The 20,177-nt window shown below is 58.3% G+C and overlaps 2 protein-coding genes across 2 annotated transcripts; both read right to left on the bottom strand.

Moving 5' to 3' along the window:
• Positions 1 to 237: 237 nt before the first annotated feature.
• Positions 238 to 3,935, bottom strand: LIN7B (lin-7 cell polarity scaffold B). The gene is made up of 6 exons (XM_075536306.1): positions 3,871 to 3,935; positions 3,370 to 3,488; positions 2,886 to 2,957; positions 1,685 to 1,894; positions 580 to 743; positions 238 to 378 (listed from the first exon to the last, which is right to left on the bottom strand). Exons 1-6 carry the CDS (start codon positions 3,905 to 3,907, stop codon positions 357 to 359), a joined length of 624 nt encoding a protein of 207 aa, XP_075392421.1. The 5' UTR covers positions 3,908 to 3,935; the 3' UTR covers positions 238 to 356.
• A 2,038-nt stretch (positions 3,936 to 5,973) lies between these two features.
• SNRNP70 (small nuclear ribonucleoprotein U1 subunit 70) lies at positions 5,974 to 19,147 on the bottom strand. Its single transcript, XM_075536232.1, has 10 exons — positions 18,918 to 19,147; positions 18,098 to 18,254; positions 16,435 to 16,497; positions 16,259 to 16,313; positions 13,082 to 13,146; positions 12,915 to 12,977; positions 11,876 to 11,957; positions 8,778 to 8,879; positions 6,888 to 6,975; positions 5,974 to 6,806 (listed from the first exon to the last, which is right to left on the bottom strand). Exons 2-10 carry the CDS (start codon positions 18,242 to 18,244, stop codon positions 6,131 to 6,133), a joined length of 1,341 nt encoding a protein of 446 aa, XP_075392347.1. The 5' UTR covers positions 18,245 to 18,254; positions 18,918 to 19,147; the 3' UTR covers positions 5,974 to 6,130.
• Between the last annotated feature and the right edge of the window lie 1,030 nt (positions 19,148 to 20,177).

A 20,177-nucleotide genomic window follows, 5' to 3' on the forward strand; every position in this document is an offset into this window, starting at 1 on the left:
CCCCCATAAGGGTAGGGGGCGTTGGCACCGGCACTCAGATCCGGGCCTCCATCCTCAGACCTTCCCCCAGGAAACTGGCCTGTCTCCTCCTCTGCGTTCCCATCATCCAAGGGAAACTTCCCACGAGAGGAGGGGATGTCTCCCCCCTCTGCCCTCAGGCTCAGAAAGAGCTCAGATCTCAAATCCCCCTTCCCGCACCCTACCCCTACAAAGCAGGGCAGACACACAGACAAGTCATGGGGGTCAGAGATCTTTAAATAGGGGGCCGATGACAATAAATACTGTACAAGGGCAGGAAGGGGTGGGGGGGAGGAAGCCGGCTGGGTATGTGGAGTAGTTGGTTCAGATCTGTGATTTCAGCCTCGTGACTCCAAGGACCTGCAAGTGGAGCAGAGAGAGGGATGACAGATTCAGGGAGGGGTCTGGACAGATAAAGGATAGGGCCCGAGGTAAAGACGCAGCAAAGTGGGTCTGGGACTCTGGATTTGGGTTGGGGTAAGAGCTTAGATCAGTGGTCAGTATCCCAATGGAAGGGGGGCGGGGGTGGAGGTGGGCAGGGGCATCGTGCAAAACGCTCACGAATAGCTCTGGTGTTGCTGGCGCCTGCGCGCTGAGCGCATTTTTTCGAAGCGGGCCTCCATCTCTTCCAGCACGCGGGGCGTGTAGCGCACCACCAGCTTCACCGAGCCCTGGGCCGCCTTCAGCAGCTCCACGGCCTTCTCATGCTGCTCGCCCTCCACGCTCTGCATGGCCAGGTACACGGCTGGGCCTAGGGCAGGGCTGTCACCCAGGCCCCGGCCCAGACCCAGGACCAACCACTTGTGAGCCTGAGGTCCATGTTTGGGCTCAGTGTCCTCTCCCAAGCCTCTCCATGGCAGGGACAGCCTCACAAGCCCTGTCATTCCCATCTCTACTCCCTCTTCTTTATCCCTGCAGCTCACAGCTGGTCTTCTATCCCACAATTCCTTCCTGGCCTTCTATCCCACAATTCCTTCCTGGCCTTCTGATGGCCACTGTCTCCAATTAGTCTGTTCCTCACTAGGTCTACTCACAGCTCTATGAAAGATTCCCAGCATCCTCAGGTAGACCTCCATGGCTGGTCCCACTGCCCATCCAGCTGTTGGGTTGGAACCAGTGATCATACTTGGGTAGCTGGGCCAGCAGGGCTCTGTCCACCAACTCTAATGACCAGGGCTCTGTCCACCAGTTCTAACCACAGGCAATTAATGAATTACCTGAAGGCCTCAGACCTTCATCAAGGCCAGGCCCTCTTCAGTTCAGGAGGGCAGAGTCACAGCCTATAATACCTTCAGCCGGGAAGACCCTTCTTCATCTTGATTGCCTGGAGAACTCCTCCTCATCCTTCAAAACCCAATTCAAATGCCCATTCCTCTGCCAAAGCTGCCCTCATCTAGACTGGGCTAGAGTCATATCGGGGCTCTCACAATGCTTTGGGATCCTCCATTACCACCCATTATCTGCCTGCATGAGGACTTCTTCGGGTTGGTTCTCGCTCCCTCCGTCTCTTACAGAAAAGAAGTCTTCCCATGGGGAAGCTAAGGCCAACCTCTCTCAGGATGTGCAGCTGGGCCCAGACATGGTTCAACCAGTATGTGGATTTAATGCGAGTTAAAACAAGGGACTCTGCTGGTCTGGGCAGCCTGTGTCCCCAGCCCCTACTTACCACGCCATTCACAGACAGCAGCTGGTCCCCACGCTTGAGGCCTCCGTGGCGGTCAGCCACGCCCCCGGGGATGACTCGGGAAATGTAGATGGGTGAATTCTGCTCTTTGCCCCCCATAATGTTGAAGCCCAGCCCCTCATCTGTCTTCGGCAGTTCCACCACCCTGGGATGTGCGTGACCCTCACTGGCCGTGAAGGCTGCCACCGTGGCCTGGGGGAAAGAAGGTGTCACGGGTGAGGGGCCCTTGCTGGCAGGCCTTCGGAGGGTTGACTGAGGGACAATCAGTGGACCCAAGCTCCTGCCACAGCTCAGCACTGTCACCCAGCGGTGACCCTGTCCTTTTCAGATGCTTCTGACACGTCACAGAGCAAGTCTCCGTGAGATGCTTCAGTTCTTTCATCCCCGACACGTGCCGATCTTGCTTTTTCAGAGGGAAACAAGGCCCGCAGAGAGCTGAAGTTCTCCAAGAAACGGGGAAAGCAGCAAATGATATTTTAATACGGAGTTCCTCCATGGCTCCAACAGTTAAACACTGGACTACTGAACCCTCGCAGAGGTGCTCCCGGAAGCAAGCCCTGGTGATTCACTTCTGAAAGGTCACAACCTTGAGAACCCTATGTGTCACTGTATACCTATGGGGTACCCATGAGTTAGAGTTGGCTCTGTAGCAACAGATTTGAGGGGTTTTGACTTTAATACATTTTTTAAGTATAGCGTTGGTTGGGGTTTTGTGTTGTTTTTAACTGGGGAATTCTATTCCTGGATTCAGCCCTGGTTTCAGTTTGCAGTTTACCACAAAGTGGCGTTTGTATGACATCTGCTTGAGTTAAAGAGAGAGCGAGCAGAGAGAGCGAGCCTCGGAAGAAAGTGACTAAATAGGGAATGCACATGAACACACACACGATGCAAAGTAAGCCAACTCCCAGCAACCCCCTGTGTTACAGACCCGCACTGTTCCTGTAGGGTTTCCTTGACCGGACGCTTGGCAGAAGCAGGTCGCCAGGCCTGTCTTCCATAGCACCGCTGGGTGGTTTGGAACCATCAACCTTTCAGTTAGTAGTCAATGCACAAACCACGGCATGTAGATTGGGTGAAAGTGACACCGGAGAAAACAGGAATGACTGAGTTGGGCCTTAAGAAAATACAGAGCCAGGCCAAGCTGTCGGTGGATACTAGAGGGGTAGGGGTAGGGGTCACCTACTTTGGCTGTGGCGTGAGCCCGGATCTCAGCACTGCCGGTGATGTCCAGTGTGTCATAGAGCTGCTCGTACACCTGGGAGAGGACGCAGCAACATCAAGGAATCTCCAGCCCCGTCCTTCATCGGACTCGAGTTCAGACCCCCAGCGCTTCCTCCCTCCTTCAGAACTGGGAGTACTGATCCATAGTCCCTTCCTCTGCGTCCAGGAGTCCAGGCCCCCTACCTATCTTCCCTCAGGCCCGGGAGTTCAGCGCCTCACTCCTCCCCCTCACCCCCGCTCCCAGACCCCTCCTCCCTCAGACCCTGAAATCCCAGACCCCAGACCCTCTCTTCTCTCCCACTCAAGATTCCGCCCACTCTGGCACGCCGAGCCCAAACAAACTACAACTCCCAAAAAGCACCGGGGTCGAAGCTCGGACACCTCAAGGCGGACTGCCCCGGGCGCTGCTGGGAGGCGTAGTTCTGGAGGTTCAGGGCGGTGCTCACCTCCCGGATGGCGGAACAGAAGCGGCTCTGCAGGACTCGCTGGAGCGCCTGCAGCTTCTGCGGAGGCAGCTCCCCACTGCGCTGGAGCCGCTCGAGGAGCTCCACGGCCCGGGACACGTCTGCGGGGCGGCGGCGCCCAGCACGGAGACGCGGGGACCGGGGAGAGGCAGTGAGCGGTGGAGTGAGGTGCGCGCCAGGCACACCGTGCAAAACGGCCGAGAGCCAGGCAGGCAACTCACCCGCAGTCACTGGGGGCCACGGAGGAACTGCGGCCCGTCGGTCCCCAGCATCACCCCCACCCCCCACCTCAAGACGGGCAGGGTGGCAGCAGGCACCCCCTCCCTGGCTGGCTTGCCCACGGACCCCCCTACACCCCAGCCCCCGACGCCCCGCCCACCGTGCCGGGCTGCCCGCCCTCTGGCCCGGGCCACCACTGGGTCAGGGCGGAGACTCGCTGGAGGACGCTTGCTGGGACCCAGGGGCTCCCTGGAGCGCGCTTACCCCGCTCCAGTCCCAGTGGTTCCACCAGCGCAGCCATGTCAGCGCCGTCGCTGCAAGCCGCCCGCTGCCCGTCGCCGGCGAGGGCGGGGACTCTGGAGGCCCCGCCTCCCCCCCCCCCCCCCCCGCGGAGGCACCCTGGCTCACCACCGTCTGCACTTGCCCTCGGGGCCCCTGCGGATTGTCCTGGCTGTGACCTCTCCGGTTGCCGCCTGGGTTTGGCAGTCCTTCCTGCCATGCTTGTGCCCCCCTCTATTCCGCTTTCCCTCATTCATTCAGAGCACACTTCTTAAACTTACCTTGAGCCCAGGGAGGTGGGGAGGGCCAGCCCACTGCTCTCCCTTGGCGCAGCTTAGTCTTGAGAAAGCGGCCAACCAGCAAAGCCTGTAGCACCAAATGAGATGGGCATCTTGGATGTCACCCACTGGGTGCCAACTCGGGAGACCCCGTGTGACGGCTACACTGCCCCATATGGCTGTAACCTGCTCGTCCACAGCACCAGTAAATGGATTCAAGCCAGCACCGGAGCGCTGGGCTGTGGGATCCGGCTCCGGGAAGGGCATTGGTATGGAGTCCTTGAAGGTGGGGCCTGAGTCATCTGCCAGGCAGAAGGGTGGGTATGAGTTTGTTGAAGGCCTGAAGGTACAGCCAGCTGGCTGGATGACAAGGAAGGTTGGTCTCTAAAGGTGGCAAGGGCAGCAGGATAGATTATGCCTGGTCTGTGGAAGCTGGAAGTGGCCTGGTAGCACCTTGGGGTTACGCATTGGGCTGCTTGAATCCACCAGCTGCACCACAGGAGCTGGGCTCTGTTCCTTGGAAGGATTGACAGCCTGGGAAACCCCAAGGGGCAGTTCTGCCCTGTCCCATAGGCTAACCAGGGCTTTGAATGACTGCCTGAGGGTGGTGATTCACTGAATTTGAGTAGGCACATGTTGCTTCTCTGTGGGTGCCTCTCCCCTCCCCTCCTGAGTTTGAAGGCATCCGTTTTCTTCAGGACATCCTTGGAGGGCTCACATCCCCACCCTACTGCTGCTGATCCCCAAGGCTGTCCATCTCTATGGAGGCAGTCTGCCATCTCTGCCAGGGTGCAGGTGGAAGGTTCCAGCTCTGTGATATGAACCAGTGTCCCTGGGATGCCCCATCACACTCAGGGAGTTGGCTGGGTGGAAGATGGCCTGTAGATTACAGGGCTCAAAGCCCTGCTGTCAAGTCCCAGCCCGTTAACCAGCGAGGTCCAGCCTGACTATACTGGTAAATGCCCTCCAAAAACAGGCACTTGGTTCCTTCTTGGAAATCATTGCCCAAGTCCAGGCCCCCAGACTGCTCTTCAAAACCTTGAACACACGTGTATCTCTATTTCATCAGCTTTTCTTCTGACTGGTCTGTCGGTCCAACAGACTGCCCTTCCAAGTCACCACCACTCTCTAGACATCCTTGGGGGTAGAAGCCTTACAAAATATACAAGACCAGGTTTGTTTGTTTTTTTTTAGTATTTTTTAATCCTACAGCCTCTTGGGGCAAAATCTGGGCACAGAGGGACGAGGAAAAGGCTGGCTGTCCCCAGCGTGCTGCTGGTGCTAGTCCTGGGGCTGAAGCCTTGGTGAAGGGTCCTTGCAAAGTCAAGGGTTTTCCCTGATAACCCCTCCACGTCTCCTTGGTCTCACATTTATGGATCCCCACCGCGCCTGGCCCACTGGTCTCCCAGTCTTGTATTCACATTAGAAGTCAGGCCTAGAGCTGCCTTTGTTCTACCTAACCACCTATCAGCACACCTTGTTTTAAATCTTTTGCCTTTGCAGAGTTGGCTGTGCAGCTAACACCCCACCACCACCACCACCGCCCCCATAGCTGGGGCACCACCGAGTGCTTCTGTGAACCTGGAAGCCCTCCAGTCAACCCAGGTTGGGGAAAGGCTCGGGGAGAAACCCAGCCATGGGGCAGGGTCTCTTCCACCTGGCTGTAGCAGCGCTGCTCCCTGCAGGGTCTCAGACTTGGGTCAGAAGGCATAAGTCCCAGGCCCGCCCTGGGAAGGATGGTTCTCAAAACCCCAACAGCTTTCTAGAGAAGACATCAGACCCCTTCTAAGCCAGACAAAACCAAGATGGCTTCTATCAACAGGAAATTAATTTTATTTTTAAATCCAAGAGGTCAGGCCAAATAGCGGCTTCCTCCCCTTGGCTAGCAAACTTAGATGGCCAACAGAGTAGAGGTGGGAGATGACAGCGGGGCGGGAAGAACACAGCCGAACAAAACCGTGGCCTGTTCACTCTGGAGCCGGCTCCATCAGATACCCGTTCTCGGGAGCCATGTAGCCCTCACCCCCCTCAGACTCCATGTACACGTCTCGGCCTTCGTTGCCCAGACCCTCCAGCCCGTTGTCCTGGCTGCCCCCTCCACCACCGCCACCACCGCCACCGCCGCCGCCTCGGGCCTCATCCCTGCCCCGATCCCCTCCCCGCTCCCCTCGCTTGTGCTCGCGGTCACGATCCCGATCACGATCCCGGCGTCGTTCACGTTCACTCCGGTGACTCCGGCGTCGTTCCCGATCTCGATCCCTGCCCTTCTCCTCAGGACCGTCAGGGCCATCGGGACCAAGCTCCCCAGGAGGCCCGTCATCAGTGGGTGCATCGCCGGCCTCGGAGGGCTCTGCGATGTCGCCTCCGCCCCCGCCCCCTCGCAGCTCCTCTTTGCGCTCCCGCTCCCGTCGAGCCCGCTCACGGCTCCGGCTGCTTCTCCGCTTCCGGTCCCGGTCCTTGTCCTTGCTCCGTTCCCTGGAGCGTCGCCGCTCCTCCTTGTCTCGACTTCGGGAGCGCCGCCGCCGGTCGCGAGAGCGGGAGCGTCGTCGTTCCCGTTCCTTGTCTCGCTCCCGGCTGCGTTCTCTACGCTCCCGCTCGCGGTCCCGATCCCGGTCTCTGTGTGGAAGTGGGGAGGGGCCGGGCCTGGATGAGGGGAGTAGAGAGTTGCAGTTGGGCTCCCCACGTCACCACCCCGTACTGGAAACCCGGGTGCCCAATTCTCACCTCTCATCGTAGCGGGAGGTATCATCTCGGCCTGAATGCCGGATGTTCACGTCGGCCCCGCCTCTCCGGGTACCACCTAGGCCACCTCCTGGGGGGCGGGGCAGAAAGAGGGTCAGTAGGGCAAAGGAAGGGCACCCAGGGGTGGAAATGAGGGGTATCCAAGTGCAGAGCAAGAGCAAGCCCACCACTACTGGGCCCCCATGACCAAATGGGGTGGTCTGTCCATGTCACATGACACCTTGGTTGAACTGTTTCCCCCAGTGCTGGGTCAACTTGACTGGGACTTGGTCCTTTCTCAGTGGTGTGGTAGTTATGGAAAGAGGTTCATCCCCCTCAATGGTGCAATCTGGTTTGGAGCAGCCAGTCAGTTATAAGGGGATTACCGGAGGTTACACCTCCCTTAATTGGGTCACAACCCTGATCCAATGTAAGGGGCTCAAGGGGCATGGCCTACACCACCCTTGACCTCACAGAGAAATGAGCAGAGGAGCGAGGGGCCTCAGGACTACCATGAAAAAAGAGCTGGGAGCAGAACATGCTCTGTGGACCCAGGGCCCCAGGGCTGAGAACCTCCTCCTAGGCCAAGGGGAAGACTGGCGCTAATGCTTAACGTGAGCATCTGTAAAGAAAGCCAGATCTTCCCCCAAAGCCAGCCAGAGCAAACCATGCCTTAGAGCTGGGTGCCATGCTCCCCAACTACCAGCTTCACACAATGCCAAACGACACGTGTCGTGCTCTAGCAACTCCACAGCAGACAGACCACCACACGGTAGCTGTCAAGGGAGCAGGTAAGAGACGGCACTGGAGGACCAACTCCCACCATCACAAAATCCAAACTCCTGACCGACTTGGCTCCAAGAGCTAGCCCCAGCCCAAACCAAGGGCCCTTTCCAATCTCCTCCCTTCACCCACCCACCTCCTTTCCACGTGGTTCTACCCACACACTGGCACCCCCCCCACACACACCCAGCGGGAACCACAGGCACCCCTGGCTACTCAGCTCGGACCCACCTGACACGGGAGCTCAAACACCAATTACTGAGAAAACCTCTGCGGCCAGGCTAGGTCCACTCCTACCCCTCCCCCACCAGCCCTCTGGGAAGCCGCCTGCCCGCCCGGCCAGGCTGTAGTGCACCATGAAGGAAGGCCGACGTCTGGGTGTGCTCACTGACCAGCACAGGGGGCGGGCAGAACCAGGTAGGGGACCACCGTAAGGGACATTCACATTGGGTAGAAAAAGCCTCCTGCTCCAGGTACTTTGGTGAGGATTCCAGAAGCTCTCTGGTCCAACACAAAGTGCTGAGGCGAGCCGCCGAACCATGAGGGTGGTACTAATCATCCGTCAAAAATACCAAATGCCCACTGCTGTTGGAGTGTAACAGTGTCACGAGGCTGGAGGGGAACGACTGCTGCAGCTATCCGCCGAGCAAGCAGTGGTGGTTCCAACTTCAGACCTTCAGTGAGCAGCCAGATGCTTAACCACTGTGCTGCCAGGGCTCCTGTGGCCAGTTCAGAAACATCCCAATAGGGACAGGCCAAGCAGCAGCCAGTGAGAAAAAATGAAGGAGGCGGGGCGGGGCTGCCCAAGCCTGAACTGGGCCTGGCACAACTGGTGAGCAAAGATTCCCAGAATCAAGAGAATGGAAAAGCGGCCCGGACACAAGCGCAGCCAAGAGGAGGAATGCAGCATCGCCAAGCTGGCCCCATGCCAACCCCCTTCAGAGAGCAAGAGGAGGCCAAGCCAGCCAGCCAGTGAGCACTCTGGCAGCAGTGGTGCCCAGCTGGCGTCTTCAAGCCCGTGCTCATGGGTTAACGGCCCCACACACAATGGGATGTGCTGAGTGGCTGGACACATGGAAGGCAGCAAGGGGGGGCAGGCAGGGGACTCACCCAGCCTCCGGGGCCTCCAGCCCTTCACAGTTCGGCCCCTTTCCACATCCACGAGGACCCTCCGGCCGTCAATCTTCTTGCCGTCTGCGTGCTTGTAAGCGGCTGCAACAGATGTGGGGGGGAGGGGGAGGAGTCCCCAGAGGGTTCTCTAGTCAGGACAGGGCCCCACTGGGCCACATCCCCACCCTGTCACCACCAACGCACACACGCACGCACACCCACCACAGTCAGGCAACCAACAGCCAGATCAACCTCTCCCAGCCCAGTGAGGGGGCTGCTCCATCTTGGCTTTCCTGTTCCTCACCCCCAAGTGTGATTGGGGGGTGAAGGGGGCTAAGACCTGCCCTCTACAGTTCATCCCAACCAGTTGGCCCCCAGTCCTCCCAGCTCCCCCCGACAGAGCAACCCCCTCCCGCCAAGGCGGCCAAAGTCGCTGCAAAGAAACCGGAGGTTAACTCAGTGCTGGGCTCTGTGGGGGCCCCCGGGGGCTCCTGCACAACCCGGGCATGCACCCTAACCAGCATGCTGGGGCAGGAGGCCGGCCGTGAGCCAGCCGCTCCACACCCCAGCCACCACCGCTCGCTCTCTGGCTTCCTCTGGGAGCGGGAGGGTGAGCATGGAGCCATCGGAACAGACAGCAAAGAGAGAATGCAGCAGAAGGGGGGAAGAGTCCTCCCCATGGCAGGGTGCGGACGCTCCTGAGGGGGGCCCAGCGGGGCCCCCACAGCAGGGTAGGGGAATGGAGCAGGGCAAGGCCCAGGAGACGTGCGGTGCTGTTACAACTCCTGCCTTACCTGAGATGACTAACCCTGCCTGCCTGCCGTCCTCTCCCTCGCTGCCCCCCGCTCAATCAACGCTGGTAGGGGGGCCCCTGAGCGCCTCTGGGAGCAGGGGACAGAGGGGGAGACGAGGGGAGATGCATGGGCCTGCTCTTGTAAGGGTGCCCTGGTACCCTAGGCCATCATCAGGGGCAATCTAGATGGAGGGCAAGCAAGCCCTTGCTCCCCCCACACCCTGGCGTGGGGTGGGGGGGTCCTCAACCAACCCCAATCCCTTGCCCGATCCCAGCCCGCTCCCCCCATAACAACCAGAGGAAGAGAAAAAGGTGCCATTTACCGATGCCAGCCTTGCGGGCGTCCAAACCGAGCGGGGTGGGGGGGGCTCGGCAACTCCTGGGGGCCTGGCGAGGAGGCGGGCTTCCCGGGGGGGGACTCGGGACCGCTTACCTGGAGCCCCCAAGCTTACCTGAGCACGCGCACAGACCCCACCCCACCCCCGCCACAAGTCAGCTACAGCTACAGGGAGGGGAAGTGGGGGCTCTAGGGGGCGAGGCCAGGGCCAAACCTGCAGCGCCTGGAGACAGGCGGGGGCGGGGGGGCAACCGTGGGTCCAAGCCCATATACATGGGCACCAAGGACTCAAACCAAACCCCAAGAGTGGGCAGCTCTTGGGCCTGTGTTTACAGAGGGCTGGCACAGTCCAAAAAGCCACCAGCCTTCATCCGCTCCCCCCTCATCCCACTGCACAAGGCATGTGTTTGACCTGGCTGTGGGAGGATGATCCCCCCCACACGCCACACTCCCTCCCCCGCCTGCCTCACCCCAAGGCCGGCACACGGGGGCTTGGGGTTCAGGAGACTGAGTGCTGCCTGAGATCGGGCGAGGGGGGCCACTTGGCCCCTGAGCCCAGAAGAGGGGTGGGGGAAGGCATCCAGGCTGGGGGCCACTGCCAAACCCAGGAAGCCTGCTCTAGTTCATGTCCCCACCCCAAAAGAGGCCCAACCCAGGGACAACAAAGGAGACAGGCGGTATGTCCTGCAGGCTACGCTCTCTCTCTCTCCCTCGCTAAGTCTCTTGACTGCACAGAGCCTTGGCCCGGAACCATGGCACCGCAGCGACCTGCGCTACTTCCTGACCCCACCCTGCCCCCGACACCAGGCCCCTAGGGGGCAGATGGCACCAGCGCCAGCCCCCCCAGTCAGTAAGGCAGGGAGGGGGCAGAGTACTGTGCACCTAGCAGCCTAACAGCCCAGGGAATGGGGCGCCAGTGATGGCCCCAAAGGAGCCCGTAGACAGGGGGTACAGGGTTCCTCCAGAGCCCTGGCCTGGCCCCTGGGACTCAGCTCTCCCCACCCAAGTCCTGAGCGAGCAAGCTGGGTGGGTCGGAAGCGGTGAAGCCGACTGGAGAGGCAGTGCCTTCCTTATCAGGGTTCACCCCCTCCGGGGACCAGCAAGGGCCTCCTGAGAGCAGCTGGCTCTGGGGCAGGAGGGGCCGAGGGCACCCAGAGGAGGAGGGCTCTGGGTGTGGGGAGGCAGGGGCGGCGGAAGGGGGCCTCGCTGCTCCTGCGCTGCCTGGCTAAGCTGGGCTGGTGTGCGGTGCTGAGCGAGCTTACCCATGATACAAACCCTTATACCAACCATACACTGAGGTGTTGTAAGGGGAGCGTAAGCATCAGCTGCAAGCCAGCTGCGTGGTGGCTGCAGTGACAATAAGAACAGTCAATTAATACGGCGGCCCCTGGACACGCCGCAGCCCTGCCCGCCCGCCCACCCAGCCCTGCCCGTGTGGCCGCCGCAGCCTCAGGGGGGCTTCAGGGGTGTGGGGCAGGCACTAAACACGCCCACCGTCCCACTGCCCACCAAGGAACAGGGTGGGGGATGGAGGGTCAGGTGGCCTCACCCAGGTGGGCTGTGAGGGAAAAAGGACAGGTTCAAAGGCCAGTCCTCATCCCACGCTGGCCGCCCCAACTCTGGGGACGTGGGGAGGAACAACGGGGAAAGAAGCTCCCCGAGGGTCCACCCCACCTCCCCCACCTCCAGTTCACCCCAGCCCCCACCCAGTTCCCTCTGTGCCAAGGTCCAACGTGTGACACTTACCTCCCCAGGATCATACACACACACACACATACACACATTGTGGGGGGGGGAGGTTTGGTTTTTGTTTTAAAAAAACACACATATTAAAAAAAACAAACAAAAAAATAAGATATCAGAACAAAGGGAGGCGGAGAAGAGGCACTGTTCAGGTCAGGTCTGGGGACAGACGACCATGTGAGGGGCAGCGGAGGAGGAGGGGCAGCAGATGGGCGCGCAACTCACAGTGCATGTCCCGCTCATGCTCGTACTCGATGAAGGCGTAGCCTCGGGGCTTCCCCGACCTCTTGCTGTAGACCATGTGGATCTGTGGACAGGGCAGTCACTAAGGGGGGACAGCCTCCCTGGCCACTGGGGAAGGACACTCAAGCCTAGATCCAGAGTGCAGATGGGGCACAAAAGGAAAGCTGGCCAGCAGAGTGGCAGCAAATAGTCATGCATCCCCAGCCTTGGGGGGCTAGGTGGGATGCTGAGGTGTCCCTCTGTCTAGCTGGAAGACTCTAACCATGGAGGACCCCAGTGGGCTAGGCCAGGTGGCCTCTGGGGAGATGACATGAGGCCACTTGGAGGAACAGATGGGTGCCAACAGGAGAGAGGGTGGGCTGGTGGCCCAGGAGGCTCTAAGGAGGAGGCACGCTCGGGGGCCAGCAGGGGGCAAGGAGGACTCAGAGAAGGCTCTCTGGAGATGAGAGTTGGGAACTGCTCGCTGAAGGATGGCCATGTTATTAGGAGACTTTGCGGGAAAATTCCACTTCTCCACAAACTACCTGTAGCCCCTTCTCCCCATCTCTGGGATGCGAGACCTATGCTCCAACTGGCTGGGGAACCGCCTCCACACCGAGTCTACTTGGTGCCTGAGCTCACCCTGGGGACAGCTGCAGGGCCTGGAAGTTCATGTGGCTGAGGCCCTCGAGCCCCAGGACAAGCAGCAAGGAGGGGACGCTCCCATTTGAGATGAGGCTTGTTTACAATGGGCACAGTAAGAAAGTGACATGAAGGAGAATCTCAGCTAACACCAGGAGTGGCACCCCTCTCCTATAAAGGTCCATCTACCACACGGCCATCAGGCTTTTTTTGACCCAGAGCCAACCAACAACAAAGGCTCAGAGTAGCAAGACACTGCATGGCTGTAGGCCAGGCCATCTATGGGACCACTCAACCCTGCCTCACACCCAGCAGCAGCCCGAGCCCTGGTGGGCCCCCGTCAACTTCTCTTTGTTGAAGAGACAACCTCCCCACCCTCCTACCATTCTGAACCACTTACTCGTTTGATGGGGCCATACACTTCAAATTCTCTCCGGAGTTTGGATTCTGTCGTGTCGTAGTTCTGCAAGATGACAGATACAGTATCATTGGGGGGGGGGGGTGCTGTCTCAGGGCCTCCTGAGCACACCGGGCCCCAGCCTGCTGCCCACCATCTTGAACACTCACCACCCTCGCCACGAAGAGGGTCTTGAAAGCATCCCCCTGAGCATTGGGGTCGTTGTGAGGGTCCCCTGTGAGGGAAGAGGAGTCTGTGAGGAGCAGGCAGTCACAGTGTTGGGGAGCAGGGCAAAGTGAGGAAGGTAAGAACCAGCCCAGAGCTACAGGTCCCAAGGGGCAGGGGTAACACCTTGGAGCCCACTGCTGGAGACAGAGCCAGCCTTCAGCAGGGTGACAGATCTGGTGGCCCAGACCTAGAACTACTAAACATAAAGTGGACGGTCCAAACTCACCACTCAGATAAAACAAGTCTAGCTGTTCCCGTAAAGACTTGTCTTAGAAAAAAATTACAAAAAGACTTAAGTCTTGGAAACACCGAGAATGAAGTTCTACTCTGCCCGTTAAGGTTGCTGTGAATCAAAACGGATGCGCTGAGAACCAGCTTTTAACCCTGGGAAGGAGCACTATCCCCCAAAATGGAGCTGCAGTGCCACCCACTGGACACAGACTGCAAGTGCAGGCAACAGGAAACCTGAGACCCAGGCACCATGAGGAAGTTGAGGGAGGCCCAGGCCTGGTACCAGAGCAAGGCCAGAGAGTGCTACAAGGCAAGAACTTGTCCCATCTGGCCACGCAGTAATAACTTGCAAGGGTGGACCAGGAAGCCATTAGAAAGCCACTCCCCAGAGGTGATTCAATGGGGCAGGGTCCACAAGAAAGTCTCTTCTCCCAAGCCTGGTGGTCCCAAGGACTCCTGTACCCACTCCCCACACATCAGAGTAGACAAATCTTTATGGGTAACCTCCCATGCCATCGCGTCACCCCGCAGAGGGAGCCAGCCAAGTCCTGGGAGAACAAGGTGGTTTGGAGCCAACTTGGAGGATGCCCAGAACCGACTTGTTGGGCAGCAGAGGCCTGTAGAGTGACCAAGGGCCTGGCTCTACATGCCAGTCTGAGCTCCATCCAGTCTTGCGCATTCCCCGCTCAGGCCACCAGCTACGCAGGAAGGCAGCTCAAGGTGTAACAGAATCCTGAGAAGTAAGGTCACTGACTGGTTTCCCCTGAGTCTGGCCCAGTCATGGCCAGCAGACACACAGGAGGCAACAGCGACTGACAGGAGGCGGTGCGCTGCTCACAGAGGGAAGTGATATGTCAAAACCACCACCCACAGCTGGAGGCCGGCAGTGGCCCTGTGGCTCTTGACAGGTACTCCACGTGCCCGTGTCTCTGGTCTCCACTAACCACAGCTGAACTTTGCAATAGGTTTGAAAGCCAGCTGTGCAGGCACATCAGGGGGCTTTGGGGGGACTTCTCCCAAGGAAGCAGTGCTGGCCAACCTGCAGACAGCTCCACCTTGCCTATCCCAGGTCCTGCCCACCCCCCACCCCCACCCCTCAGCACAGCCATTCTGTGCACATTCTCTGCCACACCAGGCCTGACTCAGGCACTCATTCATTCCTCGAGTATTTGTTAAGTACCTGTTATGTGCCTGAGGACAAATACAGTGAAGTTCTACCCTGTCCTATAAGGCTACTCCGAGTCTGAGGGAGTTTGGTTATGTGCCTGGTGCCGTCGCAGGTGTTAGGGGCACTGTGTTGAACTGACCAAGAGTCTTTCCATCACAGGGCTGAGGGGCCAATGGGAGGGCACAGCTAGTTGACAGTTAGCCACATGGCTCTTTAAGACAGGGCAGGTGAGTAAAGGGCAGATTTTAATTTGCTCAAGAAACACAGTCATCAGTCTTGATGCTGACATCAACTGACAATCTGAGGAGGGGACAGAGTTCCAAACAGACAGAAAGGGTGGGGGGGTCATGGCTAAAGGCATGCCGAGCTTTTCCTCAGACACCAGCAGGGGCCTGGGGAAGGTTTACAGGGAGAATTTCAACTTGAAACTCTTGAACTGCAGGAACAGGAGCGGGGAACCAGGGAAAGGCTGCAATGATGACCCTGGCTGGGGCCAGGCTGGTAGCGTGAGACATGGTTCCACCTCTAAACCGCAGGGCCCTAGAGGTTAAGGCAGCATTTGGCCTGTGGGAACCCTGCCCTGTTGATAAGGCAAAATGGTACTAAAAGAGGCTTCAACAAGACGAGGAGGATGTCCACGTCCAAGTTGTAGAGACTGCTGACTACCTTAAGTCACATGGCAAAAGGCTCCTTATAGCTGTGAAGGGAAGGCTCTTCCCATAAGGAGGGAGATGATCCTGGTTACCTGGGGGAACCCACTGTCACAAGGAGCCTGGCGGGAAACAGGAATGTCAAAGGCCAGAGGAGACAGGTGTAGAATAGAGGTTGCAGTGAGGCACTCTGAAGACAGATGAAGGGGCCATGAGCGAAGGATTGCGAGCAGCCTGCTACTAGAGGCGGGACAGGGCTGACAGTAGGGGCCAGGAAGGGGCTCTGGCCCTTAGGTGGGGAGCAAAGGGAAACTGCGCACACAGGAGGACAGTCGGAGCTGTTCTTGCAAAGACTCAGGGGCTGGGCGAAAAGTTACCCTGTCCCTGGGTCTCCAGGCAGGATGGCCTGTACCAAGTAAGCAGACCAGCCTTGGAGACGCATCGGGAGACTGGGCAAAAGGGATGTTAAAGACAAACTGGGTGACGAAGCTGAGGTTATGAGTGGCATGGTGGACGCCTACAGAATCAAGGCTGGGCGTGAGCACCTGACTCAAGTGGAGACTTGGGGACAAGTACACAGGCAGGCAGCTGCACAAGAGGGATAGGGTAGAGAGAGCTCACAGGCAGGAACCCACCAAGGGTCCTACCTGAGGAACCCACTCACCCAGAGAAGTTGCTAACCAGCACCCCACGGGGCAGGAGGCAAACCCAGCTCCTCTGAAAACCAAGCCTTTCTCCTGTAAGGTGGGTGGGTGACTAACAAGAATATATCACAAATCTTGCCATGTCTCCCTCACTCAAGGGAAGGCACAAGCCCAGTCCAAGGGAGAAGCCATGACACGTCACAAACCAGCAGCCTTGGAAACACAGGTGAGTGGGCTCAGCCTGCCTGTCAACCCTTCCCTCATTCTTACGCTTCAAAATCAGAACCAAACCCAGTGCTTGCCAAGTGGTGCCAACTCAATCTAAGGACAAGCTTGCACTGAGACACCTTCCCAAGAGTAGGGAAGACCCGGGAGAGAAAAACAAGATGTGGGGAAGGGAGGCGAGGGGAGGAAGGAGCGACTTACACATCTTCAGCTCAGTCTCCACTTCCTGTTGTCGCCGCTCAATCTTTTCCCGCCTCTGTTCAGATAAAGGGGAGGACGGAAGAGTGAATGCAGACAGAAGTGTCCCGAGTCCAGGACAGTCCGTAATAGGTAACCAAAGGGGGACAAAGCCTGGAAGCAACAATCGTGCAGCGTACCTTCCTCTCCATACGTTCCTCCCGGGTTTCCGCTCGAGTTGGAGGAGGGGCATCTCGGGGGTCCTGGGAATGAGAGAGGTGACAGGGTGGGAAGGACTGGGGGAAACAGCAAGGGCCATCCTCTTACAACAACAAGCAGGGGCAGCTTGAGCCCCACAGGGGAGGAAGGGAGTGGCAAGGAGCCTGCGGCCCTGACAAGGCTTGCCACCGCTTCCAGGACAATAAAGGCACAAACTCAAGGTATGAAGATTAAGGGACTCAACCTGCCTGCTGCACCCAATTGTATAAACTTTAAAGAAATGTGGAATGTAAGCCCTGCTTCAAAGAGAAACTAGTAGATACGGCATAGAAAAGATATTAAAAGTGGATAGTAAAAACGGCTACAGTAGGATGGTGAGTGTACTGTATGAGCTCCCAATAATGTATTTTTTTTAAAAGAAAAAAAGATGGTGGATGTAGCTACTATCACCAAAAGGGTGCCCCGGCGTCATGAGTTGTGCTGCTGCTAACTGCAAGCAAAGCCAGCAGTTCGCAACCAGCAGTGCCTTACCACTGGCCACAGCCCCCACTCATCACTCTAGTGAGTAGAGGGTCATACAACACCCTGTGGGCTGACAGGAGGGCCAAGACACCAAAACGGCCCCACAGTGCTCAGAAGGAAGTCTCCAGGGCCAGGCCTCATGATCCTCTTGTTAAACAGACACAACTCCCATCACTACAGACATGCATCCACTCAATTCATTTAATTGGCTAATAACATGTCCACCAAGTACCGTTCGCTGAGGGCGGAACAACCTACTAAAGACCCTCCCCGCTCCTGCAAGCTTGCTTGTTGAATCCCCAGCCCCACCATCTGAAGGCAGAACTTTATCCCTCAGATTTCTGGCTGTGCGCCAACCCCTCTCACGTGTCTGGGTGCAAGTTGAGGGGAGGACTGTGAGCTCCGCCAACACACAGCAAGTTCGAGCACACATTCACCACTCACTCCTGTGCCCACAGCTGTAAGCACTGCATGGACACTGCCCTTTACTAACACTGGTGGTAGGGGATGATGTCAGGCTCAGCTGTGAACTTTGACCTTCACCTCTCCATCAATCTCAAGAGAGTACCACCTTACCAGAGAGGAATAAAGTGATCAGAGTATTAAATGGATAGACCGCTGGCGGATAGCCGGGGCCTGATCGATAAAGAGCAGGTGCCCCCCAGGTTCTACCTGTCTCGAGAACCTGCCACAAAGGGGCTACTTTCTCAATCTTCAGAACAACCTTCCTGCTTAGGGGTGGAGTTAACTTCCCACTCTAGCTCTCAAGTACCTCAAGTGATAGACAACGGGCCCCACGGGGTTTCCCTAAGCTGAAATCTTTGGCAAAGCAATTTGCCAGGTCTTTCTCCTGCAGTACTGTGGGGGAAGGGACGAGGCCCTCGGGTTCAAACTACCAACCTGTCAGTTCACCATGAGATGCTGAAGCATTGCACCACCAGGCGTCCTTTAGAAGGGCCCTCCCACAGAGGCCTTACCAACCTCATGGAAGACAGGCAAACAGAGGGACCCAAAAGACTAACTCACCTGCTTCAACCCCACCAGAAGGAAAACAGCCCCAGGCTGGACTCCAGGGAGAGCCCGATGGCCCCAGGACACATCCACGGGGGCTCCACCACTCACCTCAAATTCCCGGATGTACGGCGCAATGCCACAGTACGGTTGATTATGGTGTTTTTCGTGTGGCAGTTTCTCCAGGGGTGGCAGGTATGGGATGGGGTCACGGGGGGCAAACAGGGCCAGAAGGTTGGGCGGCAGGAACTGGGTCATCTTGCCAAGTCTGAGGGCAGAACCGGAACCAGTTAGGGTGGGCTGCCCCCCCCCCTGGAAGCCACTGACTCCCAAGAGAAACGAAGGACCCAAGAAAAGAGGCCTTAGGGGCCAACAGCGGCTCTGAAAGGACACGGGCCCTCGGTCGCAGGCCACAGGGGGAGCCTGAAAGAGAAGTTCTTCGAGAGCGGCGAGAAACAGACTGGAACAGCTTTCAGGCGAAAACCGTTGGAGTCCTGGGTGGACTAGGGGCAACCGGGGCTCCAGAGTCCCAGTGCCGCGCAAACTACGTTATGGAGTAGGGGTCGCCGGAAGTCTCCAATGAATGGGTCGGGGAGCCTAGGCAGCAAACCCCTCAAGCCAAAGGCTTGTGGGTAATAGGTCGGATTCCACCCCACCCCCCAGGGCGAAAGGAATTATGGGTAAGGGTCCAGGGCGAAGCCGACGAGGGGGGAAAAAAGCGACGCACCGCAAGGGCTTCTGGGTAGGGGGCCGCGGGAGGTTGAGAGAAAAGGGCCCGAAAACTCCAAGCGCGCGGGCGCAGGGCCGCCGAGGAAGAAGCGTGCTGTGGCGGGGGCGCGGGGCGCGGGGTCTGGGGGCGAGGAGCGGGACCGAGGCCCACCGCGCGGACTTGTGGGTAGCGGTCCCGTTCCCGGTAAAGCCAGTCACTTACGCGCCGCGCGGCGCCCTCCTCGGCCAGGCGTCGGTCCGGGGGCTCGCGGCGGCCCCTCAGCAGCAAAGACTGCTGGCTCCGGCTTCTACTTCGCCGGCGTCTACGTCCGTCGGCCTCTTCGGTCGGCCCAGCGCGCGCACCAGGCCGCTGCTCACAAACCCGCGCGGCCTCGGCTCGCGACGGGAATGAGGGGTTGAGCCCGCCGTCAGATCACTCCGCTGGCCGCACTGCGCACGCGCCGCGCGCCCGGCGAACCACCCACACGCACGGCCGGTGGCCGAGTCCCGCCGAAGGCGCCGGCGCATGCGCAGAGACGCCCGGCCGTTTTGCCACCACAGCTTGGCGGTCTTACTGCGCACGCGCCCTGCACCTGCGACCGACCTACTCCCAACACCCCACCACACGTTCTCTGCTCTAACCGCCGCCGTCCGCGAGACTTTGCCCCCGATGCCCCGCCCCTTCTGCTAACACACTTCCCGGATTTACGCGCATGCGTGTTGATCACGTACTGTATGTACCCTTCCGCCGCTAGGTAAAGAGTCCATACGTGAATACCGATTAGGTTGACGTCTAGTGCATTCGATCCTTAACGGGTTTTAGAGTCAATAATGCGTTCAGGGCACTGTTTGGGGCGCTGAGGATGATAGCATGTGACTACTTAGGCTTCTCCTTCATTGAGTGTGCATTCTATGCGGGCAAACAATAGACATTTAGATGAATAACAGTTTCAGATAGCGGCTGGCACAATGGAGAAAAATATTCAGGGTAAAAGAATAGGCGATGAGAGCCGAGCTGGTTTAGAAAAGGTGAGAATGGAAGGCCGCTAGGAAGAGATAGTTATGATGTAAAAGCCAAGCGGGGAAAAAAAAACAAAAACCACACACACTGCAGATTTATTGACTGGTAATTTTTTTTTTTTCACAAGAGAAAAGCTTGTAGTTAGTTCAGGGATCATTTGCTGGCCCTTAGGAGCGTTTTCCAGTCCAGTCTGTTGGGGTACCACGCCCTGGCCCCAAAGTCCACTTTCAGCATTCCCTGGGGACCTTGCCACTCCATTCCCTTGCTGTTCCGCTGCACTCCCCCAGTGATTTGCCTCGGTGTGGTGGGATCAGGTCAGGTGCAATTCCCACACTGTGTCTCCGGTGCTGTCCCCTGTATTGCCCTTAGTCACTGAAGGGGCATCATTTCTCATAGTGGGGCCAGCCATGTTGTTCTCTCTGTGGACTGGCTGCTCTACTCAGGAACATCATCATCACGGCC

Source organism: Tenrec ecaudatus, chromosome 18 (assembly GCF_050624435.1).
Source record: "Tenrec ecaudatus isolate mTenEca1 chromosome 18, mTenEca1.hap1, whole genome shotgun sequence".
Classification (NCBI taxonomy): domain Eukaryota; kingdom Metazoa; phylum Chordata; class Mammalia; order Afrosoricida; family Tenrecidae; genus Tenrec; species Tenrec ecaudatus.

Bases quoted from the DNA above. Each gene is read 5' to 3' on its own strand.
- SNRNP70 (XM_075536232.1), bottom strand. From the start codon at position 18,244: ATGACCCAGTTCCTGCCGCCCAACCTTCTGGCCCTGTTTGCCCCCCGT. The intron at 16,498-18,097 runs GTGAGTGGTGGA...TCTCATTCCCAG, and splicing joins CGTACATCCGGGAATTTGAG to GACCCCCGAGATGCCCCTCC. The intron at 6,807-6,887 runs GTGAGAATTGGG...CCCCTCATCCAG, and splicing joins ACCTCCCGCTACGATGAGAG to GCCCGGCCCCTCCCCACTTC.
- LIN7B (XM_075536306.1), bottom strand. From the start codon at position 3,907: ATGGCTGCGCTGGTGGAACCACTGGGACTGGAGCGGG. The intron at 2,958-3,369 runs GTGAGCACCGCC...GTCCTCTCCCAG, and splicing joins TCTGTTCCGCCATCCGGGAG to GTGTACGAGCAGCTCTATGA. The intron at 1,895-2,885 runs GTAGGTGACCCC...TCTTTCCCCCAG, and splicing joins GGGCTCACGCCACAGCCAAA to GCCACGGTGGCAGCCTTCAC.